Below are 27,338 nucleotides of genomic sequence, written 5' to 3'. Positions count from 1 at the left end.
ATCCACGAGCTACCTATAACATACTCGATAGATCCGCTCTTTGTGACGTATCTCGACGTCCACGTATCTCGAATGTTATCGCACTCTCCTGGATAAGGGCCACGAACGTCACCACGAGAATATATTTGACATACATGCCGTGCTCTAATGCCTCGACAGTATTTTCTCTGGCTGGCACGTTGGTTGCCCGACAGAAGGTAAGCAGTTTTTCCTGTCTTTCTTTTTTCCTTTTTAAGTTGGATTTGGTTGTTGGAATTTTGTTGGATAGTCGTTACGAGCATCCTTTATTTCTGTCACAAAAGCTAAAACGTTTAGAGAAAATGTAACGTACTCTTAGCCAACAAGAGGTATATATAGAGAGAAATACATGATGACGATGATATGGGGATGACTTCCGCTCATTGAGCAGAATGCTACCCCATTGCAACAAGAGGTAATATGATACTATATGTGTATGTTTCTCTCTGTGAAGGATCGACAGCTCTATGCTATGGTGTGAGAAGTATACTATGATTTTTTTTTTTTCAACACTCAGCACCGTCTTTGTGTGCGAGACTGCATTTTTCACTTCCCCATTAATAACCTATAACCGATTTTTAGTAGGGCTTATCTGTCAAGAACATTGACGTAACATTATTATTATTATTATTATTGATGGGTCAGGGTTGGATACTCCCGCATCGTCCACAGGGTCGCCCCCACGTGTAGGCATGCAGAAGATAGCGCTCCGGGCGAACGCATTGCGTTGAGGACAGGTCACATGTCATTGCAAACGTCAGCATCACGTGACCATTTAAAAACAAACAAACAAACAAGACAGCGCGGTTGGTGTTTCTGTGCATCGTTTTTGTTGACCCCTTCCGATATCCTCGCAGCAATACACGTACATTTGTAAATGAAGCTTCCGTGCTATGTAGTGCTGACCACTCTCGAAGACCACTTTAGAATCATGTTGCCTACGTCGTGTGCCCAGGACTGGTGGTGATTTTGCCACAAGCAGCCGCTTCAGGGGAGTTATCAAAAATGACAGGTGTGGGGAATCCCAGTACGGTATGTATCTTCAAAAGCCAATGAGGGCACTAAAGTTTCACGTCGATGTCATGCCTTTGCCGCGACTACTGTGAGAGAAGGAAAATCTCCCTTTGTTTCTTTTACCAATCAATCAATCAATCTCTTGATGAACCATTATGGGCTTCAAGAAAACATCGAATGATTTCCCTCCGCTCCGCTCCTCTCAGGAGTACGCTCCGAGTCAAGGTCGGTTTTTGAGGCATAAAACCAGACTCGAAGGGCACCTTGAGTATCATTTAAGAATACGGGCCTCTATATCACCAACTATACAGAGCAAAATGATTATCCCCTTTTATCCCGAATACCCTCGCGTGAAGCACAATGGGTGCACGATATAACGAACACCACGTGTACCATACCTTAATTTCATCTAGCCACGCATATAGGAAACTCCAATGTACGACTCACTGGCTTTTACACGCATCCACAGTGACCCGTCATTTCAATAGTCGCTAATAAGACCCATATCCATAAATCACAACCCGACGCTTCGGAAATGTAGAGCGCGTACACACACACACACCTATGTGCCCGCACAGCTGTGGCGGCAGCCTTGAGGAAAGCGTGTCACGGACTCGCACAAGCAGCGCTGTGTGTGATCAGGGCTGCCGCCAAAATGCACAGCTGTTATGTAGACTCTTATTACATTGTTTTGCCCAAGTTGCATTTTCGCTCTGTGTACATCTACCAAGGGAAGAACTTTTAGCCGCTATGCCTATTTCTGAATGTCACGCCCGTCATCGTGCCGGCTGATCGCCACGAAGACTCCACTGGTACCAGCCGCTGTGTGGAGAGTGATAAGCCCGTTTTGTGAGCCATGTACAGCCGAGGTAGCTGGAGTTCGTGTTTTCGCGTATTGCAGAGGTGATAAAAACGTAACGGTGAAGTTCCTCGACTGTCTCGCGTTGCATGTAGAAGAGGTGCGGAGGTGATGGGTGTTCCGGTGTCGTTTTGGTTGAGCGATTAGCGGTAAGTTGTTATCACTACGTATTCTTCGTAACCGCACTTGGCGGATCATTTGACATTGCCGACGTCAAGTTTCAAATTAGTTTGCCGAACTGAACGGACATATAAGGACTAGCGGCCAGTTGCCAGCGTTAAAATTGTTCTAATGTTGTGCTCACTTCAACACGCCATGCTTCAGACAAAGTCGGTTCCTTGTTCCCGTGTATTTCGTAATCATGAGGTTTTCGAAGCGTCAAAAATGTAAACCACGATGGCAACATGTCCCTGGGCTTGTGGGGAAGGACAAAAGACAAAACACAAAAACGGACAGCACAAGACAACCACTTCTGTGATACCACACAGACTTCCGCCTGTAAGTGTGCTGGGACAGATACCTTCAAAATTCTTCGCAGGATACGTCTCGTCCGAACTTCGACACGATCTCATGGAAGGTGTCCGTGGAAGTGTATGACTGTTTTCCCGCGCTCCTGGCCTCAAGGTTAACGATATTTCCGTCACTGCACGTCACCCCGTTATCTTTGATCATCAGAGCAGTGTCGAGCCAAGGACAGAGATTCGACAAGGGACGATCTCAAGACAGTGGAACGTGCTCTGCAGTTCTACCATCGACAACATTGCGCGCCGCTCGAAAAAGAACTGCTGGATTTCTTCGGCAGTGTACGCTCATCGGTTACCGTCATCATCAGGTCGTCTAAATGCCAGGCCACCACACTGATAACATTTTTAGTGTTCAGCACTGCCGATGCCTTCAGCGCCTAGACCTGCTACGTTAACTACCCTAGAACGGTTCCTGGTGACGACGGGTGGTTTACTCGCTTTCATCGGCTTCGTGTGCGTCGGAATAGGTCTCGCTTTTACGAACCCACCGACGGTGATCGCCGGAGCCGTGTGCACGCCGGCCGGACTGCTCACCTTCGCGGCGTTCCTGTTCGTGTACCACAACGCGGGAAGGTCCTTTCGGACTCCCGTCTACGTGCCTAGTGTCTGCGAAGCCATTGAACTGAACGGATCTGTGGAGAACGTACGACGGGGGATGCCACCGCAGTTGCAAAGGGCGAGACTCGCACACGCGTCAGAACAGCCAATGAGGCCCATCATAGAAGAATACGTCATTCATCTGTAGCATACGTGGTACCATTATCACAGTAAGTTGCATTCCTTATATACGTGGGAACGTCTCTAACGGATGATATCTTAGAATGTTCTCGAGATCTACTAACTTACACGAGATCTACTAACTGTTCCCAACCGCCATCATCATCATTACCATTTTCTTTGAGAGTTTTTCTTTTTAATTTTTACTGTTTTTATCGGTCGTCTGCTGACTGCAAGAGCCGACTCACTATGATTGATCATTCAAGTTTTCAAAATGTTAGGCAACCAGGATGAACGACGTCGATGAACGAGTCTTGCCCTCCCGGTGGTTCCTGACCACGCGCCGGGAGGGGTCTATGGCCAAATCGCTCAGTACAGGTATACTTTAAATTCACGGTTATATATAGACATAACGACTCCGTTTGACCGCGCAATACTTTTAGTTAAATCGCGTGTGAACCTTACTGCTCGTGAAGGACGCACGAACAGTTACACGACTGCACGGAATACCTGGTGTTTTATGCGTCGTCGAGGTGCGTCTCTCGCTCTTTTCCTCGCCGCGGTTTCCCATCGAAGCAGATAGTAAATCACATTTTAGAAACGCACATCAATTAACGAGAACAATAGACTGAATGGGAGAGACACTGTCAAGCAAACAAGCGGAAGACTTAGCATATAGGAATCGGAAGCGACATCGACGAAGGAAGTGGAGGGAAATTACGTTCCGGCGTGACAACAAATGTGTGAGTTGTGAATCTGCTATTACGCTGTAGACTTAGAGACAACAACAAATATATCGTGACTATGACCTGGGGTGACTTAGAGACGTAGAGAAACACTCCAACATATTGTCGTCATCTTGCTTATTGTTTCGGGTGGATGGATTGTGGTTCTAGAAAAAAAAAATGGAGTGTTTGTTGTTTCGTCAGATGTGCTTATATATCGTTAATATACGCAAGGGGTGCGTCCCGAGCTTAACTAATGGTTACAAGTGAGCACAGCCACCAAAATCCTGCAGCAAAACTTGGTCATTACGGGATTCTCGAACACAGGAGAGCACAAACACAGTATAAAAGCACAGTGAGAGCACATGCAAATAGATATATATTCATAAATGTTTCCATATAATATGGTGGCTTTGGCGGTGAGCCTCGACTAGATATCAATATGTGGAAGCAAGAACGCACAAATCTGGTCTGGACACTTTGCGATCTCTTCGGTACACCTTCACATGTGACGAACGTGATGACGAAACTCCTATAGGTACTCAGGGAAGCGCACTAAGTGTGCTGTAGAAATGTAGCAAGAGAAGTGTGTGTTGCAGTGTACGCCCTTGTGACAAACATCGAGGGGAATGTATACCGTAACATAAAATAACTTGGAATCCTTAGCAGATGCCTAGAGCTACGACCTCTTTCCAGCAGCACCGCTATCCAAAAGTAAAAAAAAAGAAAACATTATTATTTCACCGACGTGGTGGCACTCAACAATGAAAATCAAGGCAAAGTTCAACGCGCAAGATGAACACACAAAACGAGCCTGGGAGGTCAGTGAACACTCGCACAAACGAACGAAAAAAAAAAAAAAACCATGCAAACGGAACTTTCCGAGGAACACCTGCGCAAATCTACCACCATACGCACAACACACGCCGGCCTCCATATGAGCTTGCCATTCCCTCCTCCTGAGCAGCTTTCACCCAACGTGTACGCATCACCGGCTGCTGCAGCGTGCAGCGGCGTCGGTTGCAGCGTACTTTGCACCGGTTGTTCCAGATAGCGACTCCGCTTCTTTGTGCTGCGTAAACCGCGCCTGCGCAGGCATCAAGAGTCAAGGTGGGGTCCAGGTGTGCCGTACTGCAACATTCAATCGTTATATTCGTTGTGTGTTCGTTATTCTGGAATTGCAGAAAGTCTACCTAGTCAGCATCGGCAAGGAATATAGGTAAGAGGTCACCGTCTGGAATATTATCCGCCCGTTTGATCAAATCTCTAAGTTATCGCAGTGTACGGTAATTTGTCGACATCTATACTTGTTAGTGTTAATTATTATACTGTTTATTGACTAGTATAATTAAGTTTACGGTGGTATTGGAACGTGTGACGATTCTGCTCGCGACTTCTGGAGAACGTCGTGGTCTGTCAATTCGTGGCGCAACGTTGTGGGGTGCGTGATTGTTCGACGTGACATTTCAAATTGTGCGAACATAAATGTGTTCTCTCTGTACTTTGAACAGCTAAGCCTAGAGGCCTGATGCGCCGAACTGTCTAACGCGTTGTCGATGTACTGAAAGGACGAATATGTTTAGGTAGTTCTCATTGCCCAATAATATTTGCTCACATCTCCCCAGCCGCTTGTAAACAAACGACACAACAATGCGATATATTTAACAGTATCTAGTAACTTTCTATCTAGTAATGTTTCTCTTTGCTGATGGCTAACATCTACATTTCCCATGATGCCTTTTGCCACATGTCAGTTACATACACCTACCTCAAATGGCGTATGGGAAAAAACGTTCTCAAATTAATTACTCTTTCGCCTGAAGGGAACAGGTCTCGCCTAGAGTGGTGGCAGTCATAGGATTATGGGTCTCTCTCTCTCCCTCTCCTAACCCCCTTTCCTGTTTTGGAGATATGAGACTCCTGGTCTAATTGAAGAAACTTTTGAAGTGGAAAGATATTGGGCAAATCAACTGTGTTCGCGAGGCAGACACCGAGCTGTCGCAAGATGATTAGATTAGACGAAAGTCTGTGCAAAAGAAAGAAATCTTCTCTGACGCGTGTGTTCCCGCAAGAAGCTTTAATCACGTTTCGGACACGTTGATATTACGTTATCCGTAAGACTCATATGCAGAACAATGTGTCTGGCGCCAACTCAGATATCGCTTCCTTTAAAGTTATCTTTTGTCTTATCGCTCGCAATGTATTACCTTGATTTGGGGCAGGTTTTTGGGCACCCAAACAAAAATAGATGTATTCCCAAGCAGCACAATGTACTGAAAGTCGAGTGCAATAGGGGTGGACGGGTAGGTGGAAGACCTTGAAGAGACTCGTGAAACTAAAGAGCATTGATAAGACACATACCGTCCACCCCATTGCACTCGACTTTCAGTACATTGTGCTGCTTGGGTTGTTATTGCGCGTGCTCGGGGTACTACACGTGCACTATTATACCCTTGTTCCGCTTGTCACATGGACAGTCTTAACCGCCGTTATCCGACCAAACCGCGGTTATCGTGAACCACGGTTTGTTGTTTTCGCACGGCAGTTTGTGACACGTTAGCAGTGACCACGTGATTGTGCCACAAGCGCCAGGTGTATTTTGATTACGCTGCGTATCGTGAAACGAAAAGGCCATAATGGTAATGAAAACGCTTAACAATCATTAAATACATGGTACGCACATCATTATATGCGCGGGAAACGTCGCACGGGCAGCGCTAACCGTGGTTAAGGCCAACCGTACAACAACAAATAAATCGTGTCTATGACCTGGGGTGATTCACCACTGGAGAGCAGTACACTACCCCATTCCTCGCGAAACATTAGATGTCAGATGTGAGAATGAAGTTAAAGTTATGATGCAAGTACATACAGCAATGGAGCTCTCCTCCACTGACTGCGGTACGCCACAGAATAGAAGGTGAAGAAAACACACACACATATAAGAGAAGCACCAATGGTCACGAGATACAGAGTAGGACTCTGCAGCGTCTGGAGCAAACCGGTAGACAAGAGGAACTCCCAAGAATACCAGAGGACATCGGCGGTGTGGCTCGTGGCTCTGACATGGGCCAAGAATTGCAACCAGGTTGAAAGTCTGTCGGCTATAGCAGTACTCAACTGAGCACAGAGTTGCTGCCTCTCCGTTTCGTAGAGCTCACATTCTGTTAGGACGTGCTCAATATGTTCACTACGACGCCACATTTATAGCATAGGCTGTTGTCGCAGTATCCGATGCGGTGCTTGAATTCCACCGTCCATTTACTTGATTACCTCGCAAAACCAAAGTAGCCAAGCTGTGCTTCCTATAACCGCGGCTAGCGGCGTAACTTTCGTTCCGTCTGCCTTATGACTGCGGCGAATCGTTGTCTTAACTTGCCTTTAACAGGCCTTAACGGTTACCTTAACTGCGGTTAGCGTGGTGTATTAGTTGGCCGCAAAAGGAGGTACGCGTTCTTATCGCATGTACCCGCAGGAGAGCCGCCGAGACATCGTCGCGTCCACGAAACGTGCACGTGACACAGGATCTGGTTACGAAAAGGCTATGACGTGTATTCCTAGAACACTTCCATGTACAGGTAGCCGCCTTGCTCTTACTGTCTACGTTGACAGGTTTGCAGCCCGATGAGTAATCTTGAGAAAGAGACCGTGTGGCAATCTAGAAGGATTATCTCTCGAACAGAATAAAGTGTAGCCGAGGCGGTTGATAAGGCTTGATGTGCTGTGTTGCAACCGTAAGTAATGTCGTTGCCCAACGACATATATATGTCGTTGTTCCTCGGCAGGATTTCCTATTGTTTGCGGTGACCAGAGGGCACGAGAATGAATCTCCTGTTCACAATTGACTTGTAGGAAAACTTCTATCCGGCTTTGCATTATTAGGCAAATGCAGAGGTGATTTGCAAAACGAGCTAGGTCTTCGGTACGAGCACGCCACAGGCGGTTGTCAGTGAGTCAGATTCGGGAATATTGTGACGTCACGTACCAAACCTATTTAAGCAACGTGTAACCACCTGCGCATCTTTTGTCCTGACGAGGACAGCCCATGCAGCACAATGTACTGAAAGTCGAGTGCAATACGGGTGGGCGGGTAGGCAGAAGGCCTTGAACAGACTCGTGAAACTAAAGAACATTGATAAGATAAATACCGTTCACCCCTATTGCACTCGACTTTCAGTACATTGTGCTGCTTGGGAGTGCCACTGTCGAAACGTCGACCCCTCGCCCATTTTACTTTTTAACATCTCCCTACGTAATAAACTAGTGTTTGTAACTTTCGTAAAATCTGTTTCCGCTTCTTTTGCTGCAACTTCTGTAAAACTTCGTGGCCGTTTGATAATCTTTTTACCTCAACCTATACATATATATTGCAATTATTCATTGATTGTGCAGCAACAGAACAGAACATACACAGACGGGGGTCCATAGCAAGCTAGTGTGTTTCTTCATCGAGAAATAGACGATCTCACAACGCTTCTGCACATGCTCTGTGACCCTGACGGCGCCGAAAGAGGTTCCCTACATATTCAATAGATGGCGCCGATATGTGTCAGCTGTAGGGTGCCTCGATACTTGTGCTACTTGCGCCATCTTTGTAAAGAGGGCGCAAGTATCGATGGCGCGCGCCGATCGTGTTTCGCTGGATAGCCGCTAGGAGACGACGCGAATGTGAAAAAGGTTCATTCATTTCCCAACAAACCTTGTGTATGTGTGTTCCTCTACTTCTTCTTTCTTTCTTTCTTTTTTATTTTTTGTTTTCCGTCAATTTGGAACACTCCGGCCCTATGAACCGCTAGCAGGACCTTTCACCCCCCCTTTCGGACACCAATCTCAATTTTGACGAAAAGTAGGCATGGCTCATATCGGATATCAGGTCTTGAAATGTGCCCTGAGCCGTTTGCACAAAATAGTAAGAATAATGATGAAAACTCTATTAACTATTAACTATGAGTGTCGGCTAAAGATTAGCATTGCAAAACTTTTCAGTTCTGAGTGGAACTGTTTCACCCTCCACCTCTGTTTGTTCGCAAGTAACTGGTTCATTGAACCATGAACTTAAATACTCCCGAGGAAACAAGAACCAGGAAACGTACACTATACGCCAGAAAAAGAAGTAAAGAGAAAAAAAAAACGTCGACCACCACAACACAAGATGGCGTAGAAGCAGACAAGATAGTGGATCATATCCACGATGAGTGAGCTTGGGCAGCGAAGAAACACAGACGACAGCTCAAGTCTGTGTGCGGTGTTTCTTCGTTGCTCAAGCTCAGGCTCTACTCATCATGAATACTAAAACGTTTTGAGGGCAATAGCCCTCGACTCTCGATGAGTTAGGTACAGTTTCCCGCATCTGTCTCCTAATCACAAGGCTCGCGGGTTTGAACCCTGCGAAGAGGCCCCGTAGTGTTTCGCGGCAAGTGCCCATTCGTGCAGTCTAGCCGTCCCCTTCCGATTTGTTTCGGTTTCAGTCTGTCTACCAACGTCATCATGACGTACGTTTCTCGGGTAGAGGTCTATTGCTGGTGAACTTGCGCCATATTTGACCGTTTGCGTATTCCGTTCTGCATATTATACCGTTTGCCAACAAAATTCAAGGAACTCGCTCTCCATTTTGACCACATCATCATCATCATCATCATCCATTCATCTATGTTGTTGACCGAGCACTCTATTTAGCATCGTTCATCACCTCATCATCAGCACACATCTCATCCTGCCCCATTGTGCCTTGGGGTAGTGGGCCGCACCTTACGTGGCGAATTTCCCCATTCATTATCATTAACATATTTGTTGTTGTTGTTGTTTTTATTTGACCAAGCACAACTGTGGGTAGCAGCTAGACGGAAATGTGTCAACACGCGTCGAAAATACCACTGTTTTTCAAGGCTTGCATATTCAGCGGTTACAACGACCATTATGAAGAGTTACATTCAGTACGGTCGCTCTGGAGAAAATGGTCGTTCGACAGTTCACTCGATATTCTTATGTGAGCAGTACATTTTTTGTTTTATTTTAGGGGGAAAGGCATTTGTTTTCTTTCGTGACGTCATACTTGGACTGCACATAGCGCCCTCTATTTTTGTGCCCCCTTCGTGACGCACAAAAGCGAATAAAATGTACTTTTCCACATAGGACCTTCGTGTGTTGAGGGATGAAAGCCAAGTCGGGGAGTGTTTTTTCGCGCAGTGGATGAAATATGACATCCTAAACTAACTGTGACGTCAATGGTCATTTGAAACCGGAAGTTCAACGATCTCATACCTACAAGGCGTACACTTTTTGTACAAGGTGTCGCACTGCGCTTTTTGCAGCGTTCACGTAATTTTGTGTGTAATGGCCAGTGATGGCCAGTAGTTAACTACATGTAGTTAAACTACTAGTTAAACTACCTGATTGTAGTTAAAAAGTAGTTATCAACTATTTGCAGAAATGTAGTGGCAACTACTAGTTAAACTACTATTTTAAGTAGTTAACTACAGTAGTTAGGTTACTGAAGGCGCCAACTACTTCCGATTTTGCCGCAACCTTTACGGCACGATTGTGCTTCCGACTTTTACCTTGAGCTACTTGTTTGATGAGAGCGGAGGTGCAGAGCAATTGTGTCGTGCATGTGTACTAAATCTTCACTTTTAATGCATTAAAACAGGTTGCTTTAAAACAATGTTTAAAACATAGATGGGTAGAAATCCAGCGAACCGGTAGAATGTAGGAAGGAGTTGCCTCAGGACAGAAGCCGCCGATATTTCGAACAGAGACTGTTCTTCTTCTGGGCACCGTCCTCATCATTGGCATGCCAATGATGAGGACGGTGCCCAGAAGAAGAACAGTCTCTGTTCGAAATATCGGCGGCTTCTGTCCTGAGGCAACTCCTTCCTACAATGTTTAAAACAGGTTGTTGAACGTACACCATAGCTGACCTGTTCTGTTTCCCACCACTGTACTACCGCACATGCTTTATCTGTTGTTTTTTGTAACGTCCACAGTTTGATTCCAAAGAGTAAGGATTTGTGTAGTTTGTTGCAATCCTGTGAATGTGACCCTGTTGCACTTACTGAAACTTGGTTATCGCCGGATATAAGAGACAGTGAGCTGTTACCAGAGTGTCCTGGCTTTACCTTCTATAGCTGTGATGCATTCATCCCAGAATTACACAAATCACTACATCATATATTTCACAAATTCCAAAATTCAAAGGTTATTCTTCTTGGTGATTTCAACTACCCCTCAATTAATTAGAGATCCACCTCAGCCTCTGGCAGTGAAGAACGTTCTTTCATTGATTTGTGTGATGTGTTTGAACTTCATCAGGTGGTTCATGAACCCACCCGTGTAACTCCCACCTCATCAAACATCCTAGACCTAATCCTCCCTAACGACCCAGATATAGTAGGTTCTGTATTTTCTCCATGCGCCTTGAGTTGAGACAAAGTGCTACACTTTACAATATCTGTCCCCAGCGTGCCCCGTCGTTCCTCGTGCAAACGCATAAGATTATACGATAACGGTAACTACGACCAAATAAATTCTGAATTATCCAATTACTTGGCTAACTTTCTTTTTTACCGTTACAACTTACCGTTACAACTTTTACCGTTACAACTTTCTCGCTAATTTTGAACTACGGACAGTCGCGGATACTGATATTTATACAAATCCAAGATTAATGCACTTATTGAAGCCTGTATACCCTCCATTCTCATCAAGACACATTGTCATGACCCATGGTACAATCATGAAATCAAACTGCTCGCCCGTAAAAAGAAACGTCTGTACAGGCTTGCTAAGCGCTCTAAGTCTGCATCATCACTGCTAAAATATCAAGGGTGCGCCCGGAAATACAAATCATTGGTGACTTCTTCGAAACGCATGTTCTATAGCGAGAGCCTCGTTAAACTCTTGAAGCACAACCCCAAAGCATTCTACGAAGTTATAAACCCAAAATCTCCATCGGTAAACATCCAACTCAAAGATCATGAGGGTAATTTTGTTAGAGATAACCAATGTTCTCTTATCTTCAATAACGCATTCGCAAGCGTGTTCACCAACGAAGACACAACTCCCCCTGCCGCGCCTCCCACATCCATCTTCAATAGCATGTCACCGATGGCGATATCTCCTGCTGGCATTGAAAAGATTATCTCTTCCATCAAGGTTCCCTCCTCTGCTGGTTTCGATAGAATAAACAGCAAAATTCTTAAAAACACCAAGGCTCACTCGAGCAGATTTCTTGCTGCAATATTCCAACAATCACTTAATAGTTCATAGATGGGTAGAAATCCAGCGAACCGGTAGAGATGTAGGAAGGGAGTTGCCTCAGGACAGAAGCCGCCGATATTTCGAACGGAGACTATTCTTCTTCTGGGCACCGTCCTCATCATTGGCATGGTTTAAAGGGACAATTCGCATGAACCTTTAAACACGTCACATCTAACCCTTTAAATACCATGCCAATGATGAGGACGGTCCCCAGAAAAAGAACAGTCTATGTTCGAAATATCAGCGACTTCTGTCCTGAGGCAACTCCTTTCCTACTTAATAGTTCAGTTCTGCCAGAAGACTGGCGTCGGGGAATGATAATACCAGTGCATAAAAGGGGTGTCACTCATTCACCGCTGAACTGTAGACCAATCTCCATTCCCAGCGTCCCCTGCAAAATCATGAAACACATTATATATTCGCAGGTAATCAACTTCCTAGAGTCAAATGCTTACTTTTCCCCCTGCCAGCATGGCTTCCGTAAAAATTCCTCGTGTGAAACACAACTAGCTGGTTTTATCCACGACCTCCACACAAATATGGACAGTTCTACTCAAACAAATGCCGTGTTCCTGGACTTTGCTAAAGCCTTTGATTCTGTACCGCACGCTAGATTAATGGTAAAACTCTCACAACTAAGCCTTGATGCACATGTTCTCTCCTGGATTCATATGTTCTTAACTGACCGCCTCCAGTCCACTTTCGTGAACAACCATTCGTCGTCCTTTTGTCACGTATCATCTGGTGTCCCCCAGGGTATGGCCTTTGGGGTATGTGAATAAATAAATAAATATTGCTTGTCTAGTGAAGCCTCATTTGCTGTGAAATAATTCTGCAATTTAGTTTATCGCGTAGGCACAGAAAGAATTTCGCCGCAAGCTTTCTATTTGACGATCGTAGCAATGGCTTGAGCCAAAGTTTATCATTGCTTGTGTTTTATATTTAGGTCTCCAAGAACACTACAAGGGTTTGGTGTTGATGGACAACGTTAAGTAGTTATAGATGTAGTTAAACTACATTGCAGTAGTTAAAGAAGTAGTTTTAACTACTCCCCTGAAAAGTAGTTGAACTACTAGTTAAACTACTCAATCGCAAAGTAGTTAGTAGTTATAGTTAAACTACGGTAGAAGTAGTTAGTGGCCATCACTGGTAATGGCTAATGCTTTATTAAAATTATGCATCTGGCTCAGGTACCGGCTTTGATCTCTCCTCCTGCACTCGATACTTGAAAAGAAACTGCGCTAAACAGCAAACCATGTGTTCGTATAATAACGCCGTGCCGTATGATATCATTATCATGTCATCAATATATATCATGTCATTGACATATTCATGTGAACATATCCTTATATCATCCCATGTCACACGATAGTAGTCACCACAACGCTACCTTTTTGTATCTCGCAGCACCTCATCTCTTCACCATGCCATCGGACAAGCAGCTGCTGATTGAGCGCGGTGCCAGGTACCCCACCTACGTCAACGTCCTTCTCTTTTGCGGTACCATGGCAGCTTGTGTCGGCGTTGTGCTGTGCGTTTATTCCGTCACCTACACCATCAGCCACACCGCCTGGGTCATGGGTGCCGTGACCTTCGCCATCGGTGTCGTGCTCTCCATCACATCCATGGTGTACATCGTGGTGTCCATCCTGCGTGGAAGAACCGTTCAGGCTGCTTGGGTCCAGAATAGCGCCTCTCCTTACGAAGACGACTTCTCCACGGACTACTTTTTCACGGACAGTAATTTTGGCTTCGTGTACAAGCCCACGACGTACGCACCGGCCAGCTTAATGGTGTCTACGAAGCCGGCTCCGAAGACGCCCAACGCGTACAGATTGGTTTACGGGGTTGATCAAAATTAGGAGCGGAAAGTTGTCGTCTGCAAAAGAATATCTTGAACATTTCGGTTGTGATGCGCGAAATAAATGCAGTTTTACCTCAGCGAATCGTCACTGTGTTTCGTCTGCAAAAGCCGCCAAAATGATTTCTCACTTTTCAAACCCTTGCAGACGACATGCATGATTGCAGACGACGAAAACTGTGAACTGTCGTTAAATTAGCTAGAGGGAAAGATTGGCATGCTCTATTTGTGTCTGTTCCATTGTCCGAGCATGGCGGTTGTCATGATGTAGGAAATGATGTTGACTGCCGCGCGAATATTGGAGAGAAAAAATTATTTCTGCACTACCTCTCTCTCTCTCTCTCTCTGTATTTCTATTATCTCTAATGTGTCATGGCGCCTTCCTGTCCTCACTAAAGTCACTAGTCCTCACCTCCAGTCCTCCCCCACCTTGGCTCCTCCCCCACACAAGGAAATGTTGCCATCATCGAAGGCCCTCCAGCTCGCTTCCTGAGCAATGTTCCGTCAGGATAAGTGACGCGGAGTAAAGAGGAAAGCACTTTATATTTTTTTGTGAACGTCTAGTAAAGCTATATTAAGGTATTCTCCCTTTATATTTCTCCCTCGCTTACCTCTCGATTCTGATGTTCCTACGGTGCGCCGATTGGTGCAATAACACGTGACACTACAGGTGTAAATTTTATTTTCCTGCGAACGCGTTTCTAGAAGAAAAAAAAAACTCGTTTCACGGAGTATCTTGGATGTGATTGCTAGATACGACACTACAAAGGGTATATCTGCGCTCACCTTCACTAAAATGTGTACCGCCTCGTGTGTGAAAAAAAAACAAAAAAAAAAACCAAACGTCATGAAATGTTTCAAGTTGCAGCACTTGTAAGCAGTGCTGCAAACTCTGCGAAGGACAGCTCTGAAAGATAACTGTAGTCACAATGACAGCGATATTTGTGTGACAATATAGGCGGCTTTAAAAAAAACACTGTTTGGTTCATGGGCATGCGCAGTGATTATCCCCTTATTTCATGGGGCCCTAGAGGCGTGCTTGGCCACAATATTCTAAAACTGTCTAATAAAATGCATAAAAACATGCGAGACGTTTTGTGCATGCCTATTTCTGCGTTCAGTGTTGTTCCTGTTTCTGTTTACTAAATACGTGATCTATTTTCTACACATTCCAAACTTCTGTCGGGGAACGGAGCAGTCGTCGTGTCGTTGGTGTGGTTCCCCAGAAAGAAGGCGACGGTGTTTGCATTTGACGGTTTTGCGCGTTTTGAGTGCATGACTCTGTAAGAAGACAACGAGACTTATATCGCCTCACTGCTTTTGCGTACTAATAAAAGAGCGTCTGTGGTACAAAAAGTTTGAACTCGTATATTATGACTCCCGTTCACAGCTTCGCGAACGACTAAAGAGGCTGACTTTGTTGCATCCATGTCAGGCCTACCAATGCCGTTATTTTCAATAGTGTGGGCTTAAAAAGTGGGTTCTCCGATACAATGACGAACGTGATCCAACCCATAAAATATATATAAGAAAGATTTTCGCGTTAAAGCGTTAAAAGCAGATTGCGAAATTTCACGAACAGTTCAATCCAACGACGTTCACGGGAAGAGGGTAACGGTTGTTCCTGTTGAAAAAACTAGAAATTGTTCCCGATAGACATCGTCCCCATTTGTAAGCAAATGACGTCATATAGTCTTCGACAGCGCCACCAATTTGGTAGAGTTGAACCACGCTCGAAGGTAAGGGCCAGCAAGGTCGCGCCCGAAACCATGCACTGTCTTGAGGGGACTACGATGGTCCCTGAAAGGGGACGCGATTTTCGGTCCTACTTTTCTTTCAATAGGAGGCAGCCAACAAGTGCCCATTCGTGGAAACCAGCCCTTCCCTTCCGATTTGTTTCGGTTTCAGTCTGTCTACCAACGTCATGATGACGTTTCTCGGGCAGAGGTCTACTAAAGTACTCCACTTTTTAACACACGCGCGCTTGAAATCGGCCCCCGGACCTCTTTTCGACGTTCCTCCTTGTGCTTCTTGTTCCTGGGGTCCTCAGTACGTCACAGAAAGGGACGTCGCGACGGGTCATTGGCGCACGGTGCGGTGACATTACGGATGACGTAGTCGTGCCCAGCGGAAGCAGGGTCAAGCTTCACCGCAGAATAAACTCCTGCGGCCGAACGCAGTGCAGCGTCTACAGGTGTACAAGCTTCATATAAGTTTGATAGTTTGTTTAAGCGCTCTCTTGAGAAAAACAATCTCTTGCCGAATGTAAAGATTCGATGTTCAGGAACACCTCTTCTGTCAAAGGGAAAACACATGGAGGTAAGAAACTAAGGAGAGGGCTATAAGATCGGAGGGCCGTGGGACCCCTCTAGCGGTCGCTCCTGGCAATACCACGCCCATCTAGTTGCCCAGTCACGTGATCCCCACATGTTTCGGCGTTATGGCGGTCAGCGCGGAGACTTGGAAGTTTAGCAAACCTCATCTTCAGGAAACCTCTTACCTTCAAGGGGTCCATTCGCACAATACTTTGAATGTTATGGGGTGTTTCAACATCTGCCGCGTGATAAATCACAGCAAAAGTTGAGCAAAACAGAAGAGAAGCAAGGCAATGTTACGATGACGTACGTACGTCTTCTAGCGATTTTGTGATTCATTGCTTCCACACTGAGATGATCTATCTTCTATTTCAACGGGTGTGATAACTTTTAACTCCAAAGACGTTATGAAAGCGAAAACAAGTTATTAGGCCGCAGCTCGTCTCTGTATCCAGGTAAGGTACGCCGCGGGCATGGAGGACGCCATGTTTTATGACGTCTTGCCGTGGCGTTTATGGGTCACGTGTGTGGGCAACTAACCACAATGCCATGCGCGGGTCACAGCACGCTCGCTTGCATTGGGAGAGGCGCTTAGGGCATCTCCTTAGTTTCTTACCTCCATGGGAAAACATCGTTTCAAGGTCCCTTTAAAGTCTACCGTAAAGCAGCGAGCAATTTGCAGACTTGTTGCTGATAAATGCCTCCAAACACAGCATAACATGACACCAATTCGATACAAAGCGACGTTTCGATGATGACACCCGTACAAGCGTCGAAGCGCCAATTTTTTATTGCTTTGTTTTTGCGTTATGCGAACCTGTGTATGTGCTATAAATAAAACGTTATGTCTCCTGGCGTTTGGTCTGCGTTTAACACGCGATGAGTCGCTTTTAAATATTTCAATTCGTTGTCAAACTTTGAGTTGAAAAAGTTCAGCGCTTGCTTTGTCCCTGCACTGAAGTACACGAGAGGTGTAGACATAGTTCAGCTGATGCATCTAGAAAGAATGAGAAACAGCAAATGGCAGGCCGTGTCGTCTGCTACGGGAATCGACTTCACTTTCCTCTTGCAGGCTACGCCTGTAGTAGGGAAGTCGGAAGCTCGTGCGGATTGAGGTCAGCACTCCTCCAAAAGGAATGGGGATGTGCTGGTGCAGCCCTTCTGCACGAGAAAAAGAATGCGAAAGTGCTGCGCTCCTTTAACTACAGTTCACGAGTTGCGGACAAAGAGAACGCACCTGACAGTGCTCGTTTGTTAGCGCAGCACTAATTTCTGGAGCTATACCGAAAACAGAAACCTGAGTACAAAGGTTTCCAACATTTCGGTCCTCACTTGGCACGCACTCGTGCCTTTTGTCTTCCATGGAGTCACTAAATGGGGAGCAGAGTAGCGACACCGCCATCTTGGGTCCGGCGCGGCTGCGTCGCCTAGCAACGGGACGACAATCTCCCCCTTCTCTGCCGGGGAACAGCGCGCAATCGAGTCAGCTCGCAACCGAGGAAACCTGTTTTGGATGGAGGGGACTCAACATGGACGGCGCGTTCTTGGAAGGAGAAACCACGTGACGCGATCCGCCCAATCGCGGACACCGAACGGCGGCTCCGGCGCGGAAAAGGAATGCGATACTCTGTACCCCTATGTAGTGACTCTAGTCTTCCGTACGTAAAACGGTGAAAAAAAGCTTTGCCATTCGTAGAAAATGTGTTTCCCTTCCTCTTGCCACGGAACATTCCTCGCATGACATGCTTCTGCCTATATGGAACAGTTTTTCGCGAGGCAAAAGTTTCACCCGTGGAATTGACGCCTCTACCCAAGAAACGTCATCATGACGTTGGTGTAGACCAGGTCCCCCAAGGTCGCCATTTTCCCATGTATTTGTTCCTATCCCGATGCGTGCAATGCCGGAGGCCGCCCTTAGATACCCCATTGTTACCAGACGTTGGCTTGCGTTAGATTGTAGCGTGCTAAAGATCCAGTTGAAGCACAATCCAAGCCAGGCCAAGTCACCGAGGGAGAAATGGACGACTGCGCCTGCGGCGCCTGGTACGACAGGTACGCTATGTGATGCACGCAGCCGTGCACCAGATCCTTCCGATCGCTCAACACGTTTAAAAACGGGACCAAAAAGTGAAACACGACACAGAAAGTTGTTATAAGCGTTTTATTTGGACATATAAAGACTAGATTCATTCGCAGAAACAATAAAAACATTTTGCCGCTAAACTTAGCGCGCTGAAACGATCCGGAACGGCAACAGTGGGGTATCTAGTGGCGGCCTTCTTCGTTGCACGCTTTTCCGAGGTGAGTTTGGGGGACCTGGTCTTGACAGACTGTAACCGAAACAAATCGGAAGGGGAGGGCTGGGTTCCACGAATGGGCACTTGTTCGCTGCCTCCTACTGAAAGAAGAGTAGGACCGAAGGTCGCTTTCCCTTTCAAGGACCATCGTAATCCCCTCAAGACCGTGGCTTTCGGACGCGACCTTGTTCGCCCCTAGCTTCGAGCGTAGTTCAACTCTACCAAATTGGTGGCGCTGTCGAACACTATGACGTCATTTGTTTACAAACAGGGAGAGGTCTATTTGCCAATAGTAAAGGGCAACGCTGCTATTTCCCAACGCATTGCGTGACAAATTTTTTTTTTGCCTTGTTCTGTCGCGTCCAATCGTATGCACGCGTGGACTCAAAATAGCGCCGCTGAAGTTCAAAGCCGAGGACGAAATAAACTGTGAGAATGTCAACCGCTTGGTTGACATTCTTAGAGTCTGTTTTCGTCCTCTGCAAACGTCCCGTAGACACGCACGTAGACAGCACCGCTGCGAGTCGAGGTGAAAGAAAACGAAAAGAAATAAATGAAGGCCTTTCTTTTGATAACGCCTCGCATGAGTCCATCTATCAATCAATAAGAGCCATTCATAACTACAGGCACGGACAGCAGCATGTTGTTTGCCCTTCGATTTCCTCGTAGCAACGATAGCAGAAGGACGTCAACAATAATTGCCGCAGGCCACCGCTAGGAGTGTCGCCTGTTGCTTTTCGAGTCGCTCGTCAAATCGGCGCGTCTGTCGTCTGCTTTGTGATCGGCGTTATCTTTGTTTTTATTTCATCTCCATGTCACTGCCACTGCTGAGAAAGGGTTATATTTAAAGCAATCAACGAGATGTTCAAAGTCGGAGACATAGAGGATCACTTATGAGTAAGTGTGTTTCTTGTTCCCGCTCATTGGTCCCTATCGTATATTTAAAATCAGACGTAAGACACTAAGAGCAACAAGACAGCGAGAAAAGTATTTATAGTATCCTGAGTGCGTAGTCAGACTACCCTCACACATATACTCTCCCGCTGTCTGGGATACACAATGTGCAAACATGTGCACTCCGACAATGTTCCTCTTTATATTTTTTTTTTTTTTTGCTCGTCTAGATAGCCGTCAGACTGCTGCTCTTCATTTGTTTACGTTTTTGTCACGTACGTCTCTGAGGCTGTCACAACAACGATAACATAAAAGCTTCTCTTGAAGACAGACCATAAGCCAATTAGGGTCATGATGAATAACCGAAGCACACACCGGCTTAACGTATAAGAAATTAGGAGACTGTGACGTTTCGACGCCCATACGGACATCATCGTCGGACAAAACAAACAATCAGCATACTGCGCCGCGCTCGCTTTTAAAGCTTCAAAATAAACAGTAACAAGTACAAGTAACAAGTAAGTAATAAAAAGTAACAGCCACAAGGGGCCTCTCTCTGAATGTTTGTTTTGTCTGATGATGATGTTCGTATGGGCGCCCAAACGTCACAGTAAAGCTGTTTGCTTGTTACGTTAAGCCAGTGTGTGCTACAATTATTCATAAAAGTTTCTGCATGCAAATTGTTAATTCTAACAAATCGAATCGGAACAACAACAAAAAAAAGAAAAAGGAAAGAAGGAAAATAAAACCGAAACGAAAATTGATGTTTAGAAATAAGAGTTGCCAACCATCGAGGAAATATTGGGGAAATGTCCGGTACATATGCACCAGGAAAAGGACAGCTCTGAAAGTTATCTGTAGTGACAATGACAGCAATATTTGTTGAGTGTCTCGCTGCCAATATTGCTCTCAAGGCGAAGCACCCGGAACACTTCACAAGCGCTCAAGGACCAAATCTAGGAAAACACTGTCGTATGTCCCAATAATGATGATCGGAGTCACTGCGCAGATCATTTTGATTATGAATAAGTGACCTTTATAGCCAGAGGTTTCGCTACAGTGGCGTTACTGTCAGCAGCTTCCGGCCTTTTGTCCTGTCAAGCATCAGGGCCTTCGTAAAGAAACTTCCAAGTTACGCTTTGTGGTATCTCAAAACAGTTTACAGTGCCTTTATCTTTGATCCCTTATATCTATGTATATATGCCAATATCCTTAGATGCCTTTATAAATAGACCTCTACCCGAAAAACGTCATCATGACGTTGGTACACACTAAAACCCAAACAAATCGGAAGGGGTGGGCTGAGTTCCACGAATGGGCACTTGTTCGCTGCCTCCTATTGAAAGAAAAGTAGGACCGAAGGTCGGGTCCCTTTCAGGGACCATCGTAATCCCCTCAAAACCGTAGCTTTCGGGCGCGAACTTGTTCGCCCCTAGCTTCGAGCGTAGTTCAACTCTACCAAATTGGTGGCGCTGTCGAACACTATGACGTCATTTGTTTACAAACAGCGAGGGGTCTATACATCTGAATTCTCGAGACGTCTGCAAAGGTGCAGCACCTTCGGGTGGTACGGGGACCCTTTAGCTCACTTCCTTCCTGCCCCACTCCCCTTCCCCCACAAATCTTTCCCTTCTAAGCTCCCTGTAGTGACACGATCCGGTAAAATCGCAATCGGATGTCAACGTGTGGTTCGACTTTCTTGTTGAACGATATCTTGCGTGTGACATCTATCTACTATAATGATTATACGACCGCAGGGTGTTACCCTGTAAAAGTCTACCCCCGTGCAGGTATGCCACGTTTCACAATTACTCAATCCAGATAGAACATTGTGCTGCCTACTTATAAGTGTTCCGAACGAGATTCACTCATGGTATATCTGAGCATGATTGAGCATCTAACGCAGTTACAATGCGAAACGTACGAGTTCTGTATTCGAAACAACCAAAATGGTGGCGTTTCGAAGGGAGGTTGAAACGCTCCTCCCCAGAGGGCGCCGTGATCGCAGTGTGCTAGAGCCGTTTATAAGGAGAGAGCTTGGCCATTCGTTGCCTGGAGATGGGGGGCTCGCCTTGACGTCACACTCGTCAGGGCTCCGCCCCGTTGGCCGGGATGAAAGCTGAGCCGCGGCGGCACGTGGAGATATCAAGGGTGAACCTCCGCTCAAAAATGGCCGTACCGGCCTTGGCACCACAGGGGTGGCATCCAATGTATTGCCCCATAGGCGAACGCATGCTGGGCGAACGCAATGCATCTTGGACAGGTCATGGTCGCACGGCACGGCAAACGTCACCGCACACGTGACATTAAAGATGGCCGCACCATTGATCGGCGGCCAAACCGTTTGTAAAAAATAAAATAAAATAATAAAATTTAAAAAAAATAAAGAAAACGTTTGCTCTTTCTGTACGCCGTTTTGGACGTTTTTCGGTCCCGGTAATTATTTTTATCCGATAATGTCGCAGTAAAACGCGCTATTTTGTACTTGAGGGCTCTTACTGTTGACCACTTCCAAGGATGTGATGACGACCCCGGGTAAGACACACTGAGTGGATGCGATGTACTTAAACTAAGGAGAGATGGGTTATCATGTCGCGGAAGAAGGACCGTATGATTACGCTGGCAAAATACGTTCATCTCTTTGCTTTATGCCGATGGGAATGTTTTCAAGCACTAAAACGATACGCAAAACAAAATCACATGACCTCAAAGTTACGCTCTCTATGACGTGTGACCAGGACAAGATGGCGGATTCGCGAAAAGCACTCGCTTAAGGGTAGTTACAACAATGGCGGGTTTGTGTCACCCCTCTGCTTGGCACCGCGGAGGCCACTCCTATGATGTCACCACCAGTTTCGCCAAGTTAGATGATTCCCCTCCAGATCTAGAGGCTTGGTGTCGCCGTCTGAAGAGGAGGAATTGTGATTTGGAGGCTGGAGGCGGGAAATCTGGAGGTTTCGTTTTCGGTTTACAAAATTTATGAAACAGCGCCCAGAAGGCGTATGTCTCCGGAACAATCCTACCACAGGAAAACATTTGAATGGACTTCGCTCTCTTTCTTCTGGTCCTACCATGGTCCGACGCCGAAGTAGAGAGGCTGTTCACTGGACGTTTTGAATGCCGTTTTGGGTGTCCATATTGGACTTACAAGAAGCAATAAGGGCTGCCGTGTCTGTGGACAACCAGGAAACGTCCTGCGCTCCATTGAAACTATGACAGCGTACAATTCAATCGTCACGCGGCCGGATCCGTGTATTTCAGCGAGTAGTTCGCAAGCTGCAGATGTCCAAGACGATATCCTCCTCTCCTCTTTTTTTCCTTACAAACAAACGATATCCCAAACTCGAGCTTGCCGATGTCTACCCATTGTACAGTTTTGCACAAAACGTTCCATCTTCCATTGAGTATGGTTGCCAAGGATGGCATGTCGGCACGGGGAAACTTTAATAGGGTGACACCCTGTCAACTGTACAAAAGTAATGACAACAATATTACTGAATGAAAACCAGGCTACGGCTCCAGACTGTCTTTTCAATGACGACGAGATGTTTTCTTTCCGTCAGCATGTTCAGCAGAGCCCAGTCAACAATCGTTCACCCCATCCCTTACACCGGTCCATCACCGTGGCGTTTTGGAAGTGTCATCTTTCTCGGCTTCTTCCTCAAACTCTTGGGAATTCTCTTCGTCTTCTTCGGTTTCAACATCATCACCCCTGAACTGCGACTCGTTGGATTCGTCCTCATCCCACTGGGTGAGTCAAGAGGATTCACAATTACTTGTATATACCACCACGCGTGGCTCTGTGGTTGGCGCGCTTGCTATATGTCACGTCGAGGTTGGGGAAGTACCCGGGTTCGAATCCCGGTGCCGGCTGTGCTGTCGCGGGTTTCCCCTGGGATTTCCTGAGACGCTGCCAGACATATGTCGGCACAGTTCCCTTAGAAGTCGGCCCCGGACGCGCATTCCTCCCAAAGCATTAATCGTGACGTTGCCCACCTTTGTGAGGCCGACAGCAGCGAGCTCTTTCAGCATTACCACCACCACCACCACTACAATTATTTATTGGAACAGCCATCGAACCCGGGAAGTGATCCAGGTTCGATGCCAGACGGCCCCGTTTTTTTCCCTCAGGCACTTTAAGAGAAATGCCAGCACAGTTCCCTGTGAAGTCGTCCCAGGACGCGAGATTGCTCCCCGCGATAGTTGTGACGTGGCCTGTCACGGCAAGCAGTCCCATCGCCATCGCCACCACCACCACCACCAATGCCTTTTTTTTTTTTGTTCAACGCTACCCGTCAGACATGGAGCAAAGAATGACAAGGCGGTGCCATAAAGCGTATTCAGGACGAGAGAAAAACATGGAAAACTATAATGGGGCGACTAGGGCAAAACTCGAGGCAAAATTCAGCTTCTTTGAAACTGTGTCACGTTGAACATGGTGGCAATTGATGTTCTGATGCTGGAACACATGGAAAGGACAAATGCATACAAAGCCTCAAGTACCCAAGAAAGTAACGATGAAAGAAGCAAGTCGCTGGGGAAGGTGTGTTAGCTTAGCCATAGCCTCCTATATACTGTATATATCAGTATATAGGAGGCTATGGCTTAGTTCAATTGGTAAGAGCCCTGGACCGGTATTCCCGAAGATGTGGGTTCGAGCCCTACAGCTGGCCAACTTTTCAGTGACTTCCTTCTTTCATCATTGTGTCACGTTGTTTGGGAAGGCAAATGCCACGACCTTGAGTGTCATTCTGACCACGACCTACTATAATGGTATAGTGCTAGTAGTATAGTAGTAGGTCGCGAATCGGACAGTCTACCGGGTTTCCGAAACCAACCTCGAATCGGCCGTGGGGACAACATTCTAAAACCGAAATCGGCAAAATAATCTCGTGGTTAGAAAAAAAATCTAATGGTTACATCTCGTGGCTTGCCTTTTCTACAACAACAAACATGCATGTTGCCTTTTCTACCTTTTCGGTGACTGAAGTGCCTGAATAGAAAAGAGGGACGCCCCATTGTTGTCGTCGGCATGCTTCCAAGTGACGCCAAAAATGATGGAGAAGGATTTAGGTTGAAACGAAGGGCAAAATACGTTGTAAAAGTCACGTTACGAAAGAACACCAATCGCACGGCCGGGTGTAACCCATTGCACGGCTTTTGCACGACAGACCTCTACCCGAGAAACGTCATCATGACGTTGGTAGACAGACTGAAACCGAAACAAATCGGAAGGGGAGGACTAAGTTCCACGAATGGGCACTCTTTCGCTGCCTTCTATTGAAAGGTAAGTAGAACCGAAGGTCGCGTCCCTTTCAGTGACCATCGTAGTCCCCTCAAGACCGTGGCTTTCGGGCGCGGCCTCGTTCGCCTCTAGCTTCGAGCGTAGTTCAGCTCTACCAAATTGGTGGCGCTGTCGAACACTATGAGGTCATTTGTTTACAAACAGGGAGAGGTCAATTAGCGAGTTTTAGCGCATCGGAAGAAATCTAGGAAGACGACACAGTAAAGGAAGTTTAGCAATGTGATGTCACCCACTCTAAGGAAACAGGGTGATTGGCTTATCAGGTTTTCGGAGCCGTTATTGTGAACACCTTCCGATCGCTAATAACTCCCTAATAAAGAGTTTTGGTGCATCGTACGCTATCGCCTTTGTATATACGGCATGGGACAAAAGTTTACGGAACACAAGGGTGCCGCATCATCGTGGCTACAAGCAGAAGCGGACACACATACTGAGAGATGGACACAATAGCCAGTCACCTGTTTCTTACTCGATCTCTTGCATATATCTAGGAGGAGGCTGCTCCAATAGAGAAACACGCCAGTGCCGTGCTCCGTAAACTTTTGTCTCAAGCTGTACATGAGCGATAGCGTTGGTGGTTCTGCGCATGTGCAAAACGTAAAGAGAGCCTCACGCATTATTAGAGTTTTAGTGTATCGTACGCTATTGCCTTTGTGTACGTAGGGGATAGCGTAGTGGTTCTGCGTAGTGCGCGAAACTCTCTTTATGTTTTGCGCGTGCGCATAACCACCAACATTATTCCTTACGTACGCAAAGGCGATAGCGTACGATGTCGTTCCTGGAATGGCGAAAGTGGTAATGGATCACGTGGGCCCATATGAATCGAGCGGGTTTCTCCCTATATCGTGTTATAACAATCGCCTCCTTCACATTGTTACTGCCATCATGCAACCACTATCAGTGAGTTATGAGACAGGTGTGTATAGACGGATGTCCAGCTTATCTGCCGGCGTTCGGGGAAGACCTGTTGCGACACTCGTTGCGACACTCGGTATACAGGGTGTCCCAGAAAACGTGTCATTGAATCATACTAACAAGAACTAGGCCACCTAGAATCATGGGGTCAACGGCATTTGTTCTCACTACGTTTTTGCCACCTGCTGATGTGAATGTCATGTAACGTAAGGTTTATTATGTAAGTATTTTAGAACTGAACTCGGAATTTTGCCAAGTAAAGGTCACTTATTTACCCCACCAATGTGAAGAGCGTGGCAAATTTACTTAAAAGCTATGGTCTCATTCCTCTCTAGAGGCAACTTTGTACCAGTCCTGTAGCTCTCATTTTCGTCCGTTGGTGGTGAAACTGGTGCCATTCGGAAGCTATGATTCTTGACTTGCGGGGGACCGTCTTCCAATTTTCGGCCAGGCATGCGGTTGCGGCGCCATATGGCCCGGAACATGCCAATATCTTCGATTATGGGTGGTCTTTCTGGCGCATCTGGCGCAATCTGGCGCAAAAGGAAGAGCAGATAGCGGCGCGAAATTTGTTGCATTGTGCTGTTGTATGATACGTGGAGGGTGGACCGTCTTGCTCTTACTGGTATATGACGCCGATAATCGGGAAGCGCCTTCAGAAAAACATGAAAAAATGCCTTTCTTTGGCCTCCTGTTTCGAGGTGTCTAATGTGACCACTTGACAGGGATATTGACGAGCTATCCCACCGGAAAAATAGCCGAACATCGTGCTTTTCGGTGCAACAAGAGCATAGCGCTCGACTACTTTTTGAGCGCAATCCTTGTCAGTACGACGAAAAGAGGTTGCAAAACGCAGCCCATAGAGTGATAGTAGAAAGAGATGACACAGGCATGGCTTATCGCGTGCGGCTTCCGCTGGAATCATGCTTTCCCTCTCCCAATTTCAGGAACTGTCACTTTTTTTTACTATCACCCTACTGGGATTCCGACCTCATTTCGTCCTACTGACAACGATTGCACCCCCTCACATCAATCCTCCCTAGAAGATTGGTTGACACTGATGGCAGAGAATTTGATGCAATAAACCAACTCGACCCGCTCTTGTCGAGTTCATGTAGACGCGGCTAATGAAGAAACTGTCGTATAGCGTATACCGTCAGTTCCGTTGCGTCACCCATTGAATAGTGGATGTGTTTACCTGACCGCTTGGGCATCGCAGGTATCTTCATCTTCACCGGAGGCATCCTGTGGGGAGCCATGGAAGGCTGGAAGTATCGAGCAACCATTATGACCATCCACGCCTGGGATCCTCTGGCAACAACGGGGATGTTCCTGCACGGCGGAAACACATCTTCTGTAACTGTGGTGGAAGACAGCAGGGAAGGGGTACACTCCGCCTCACCCGTTGAGCCAAACAGCCCCCTGGTGGGTCTACAACCGGTCAACTTTACGAAACAGGGTGCAATTCAGTTGTACGCGACGTGATACGAGCACGTCCGCATTGTTTGGAATCTGCGTCAATGAACGTTTGTGCCACAGCTAAGACAATGGATGTGGATACCAGTGTGTCAGTCTTGCAACGACGGCAACGAATGCTCACGATTAGAACTACCAGTTGATTAAAACAATAGATGTTCA

At 46.4% G+C, this 27,338-nt stretch overlaps 1 protein-coding gene across 1 annotated transcript; it reads left to right on the top strand.

Annotated features, from left to right (window-relative positions):
• Positions 1 to 148: 148 nt before the first annotated feature.
• LOC135391966 (uncharacterized) lies at positions 149 to 27,338 on the top strand. The gene is made up of 3 exons (XM_064622554.1): positions 149 to 197; positions 23,044 to 23,231; positions 26,920 to 27,338. Exons 2-3 carry the CDS (start codon positions 23,045 to 23,047, stop codon positions 27,183 to 27,185), a joined length of 453 nt encoding a protein of 150 aa, XP_064478624.1. The 5' UTR covers positions 149 to 197; position 23,044; the 3' UTR covers positions 27,186 to 27,338.

The sequence above is a fragment of the Ornithodoros turicata genome, chromosome 4, assembly GCF_037126465.1.
Source record: "Ornithodoros turicata isolate Travis chromosome 4, ASM3712646v1, whole genome shotgun sequence".
NCBI lineage: Eukaryota > Metazoa > Arthropoda > Arachnida > Ixodida > Argasidae > Ornithodoros > Ornithodoros turicata.
Note: the sequence above shows the minus strand (reverse complement) of the source record. Positions and strands in the feature narration are given on the sequence as shown.

Bases quoted from the DNA above. Each gene is read 5' to 3' on its own strand.
- LOC135391966 (XM_064622554.1), top strand. From the start codon at position 23,045: ATGTTCAGCAGAGCCCAGTCAACAATCGTTCACCCCATCCCTTACACC. The intron at 23,232-26,919 runs GTGAGTCAAGAG...TGGGCATCGCAG, and splicing joins ATTCGTCCTCATCCCACTGG to GTATCTTCATCTTCACCGGA.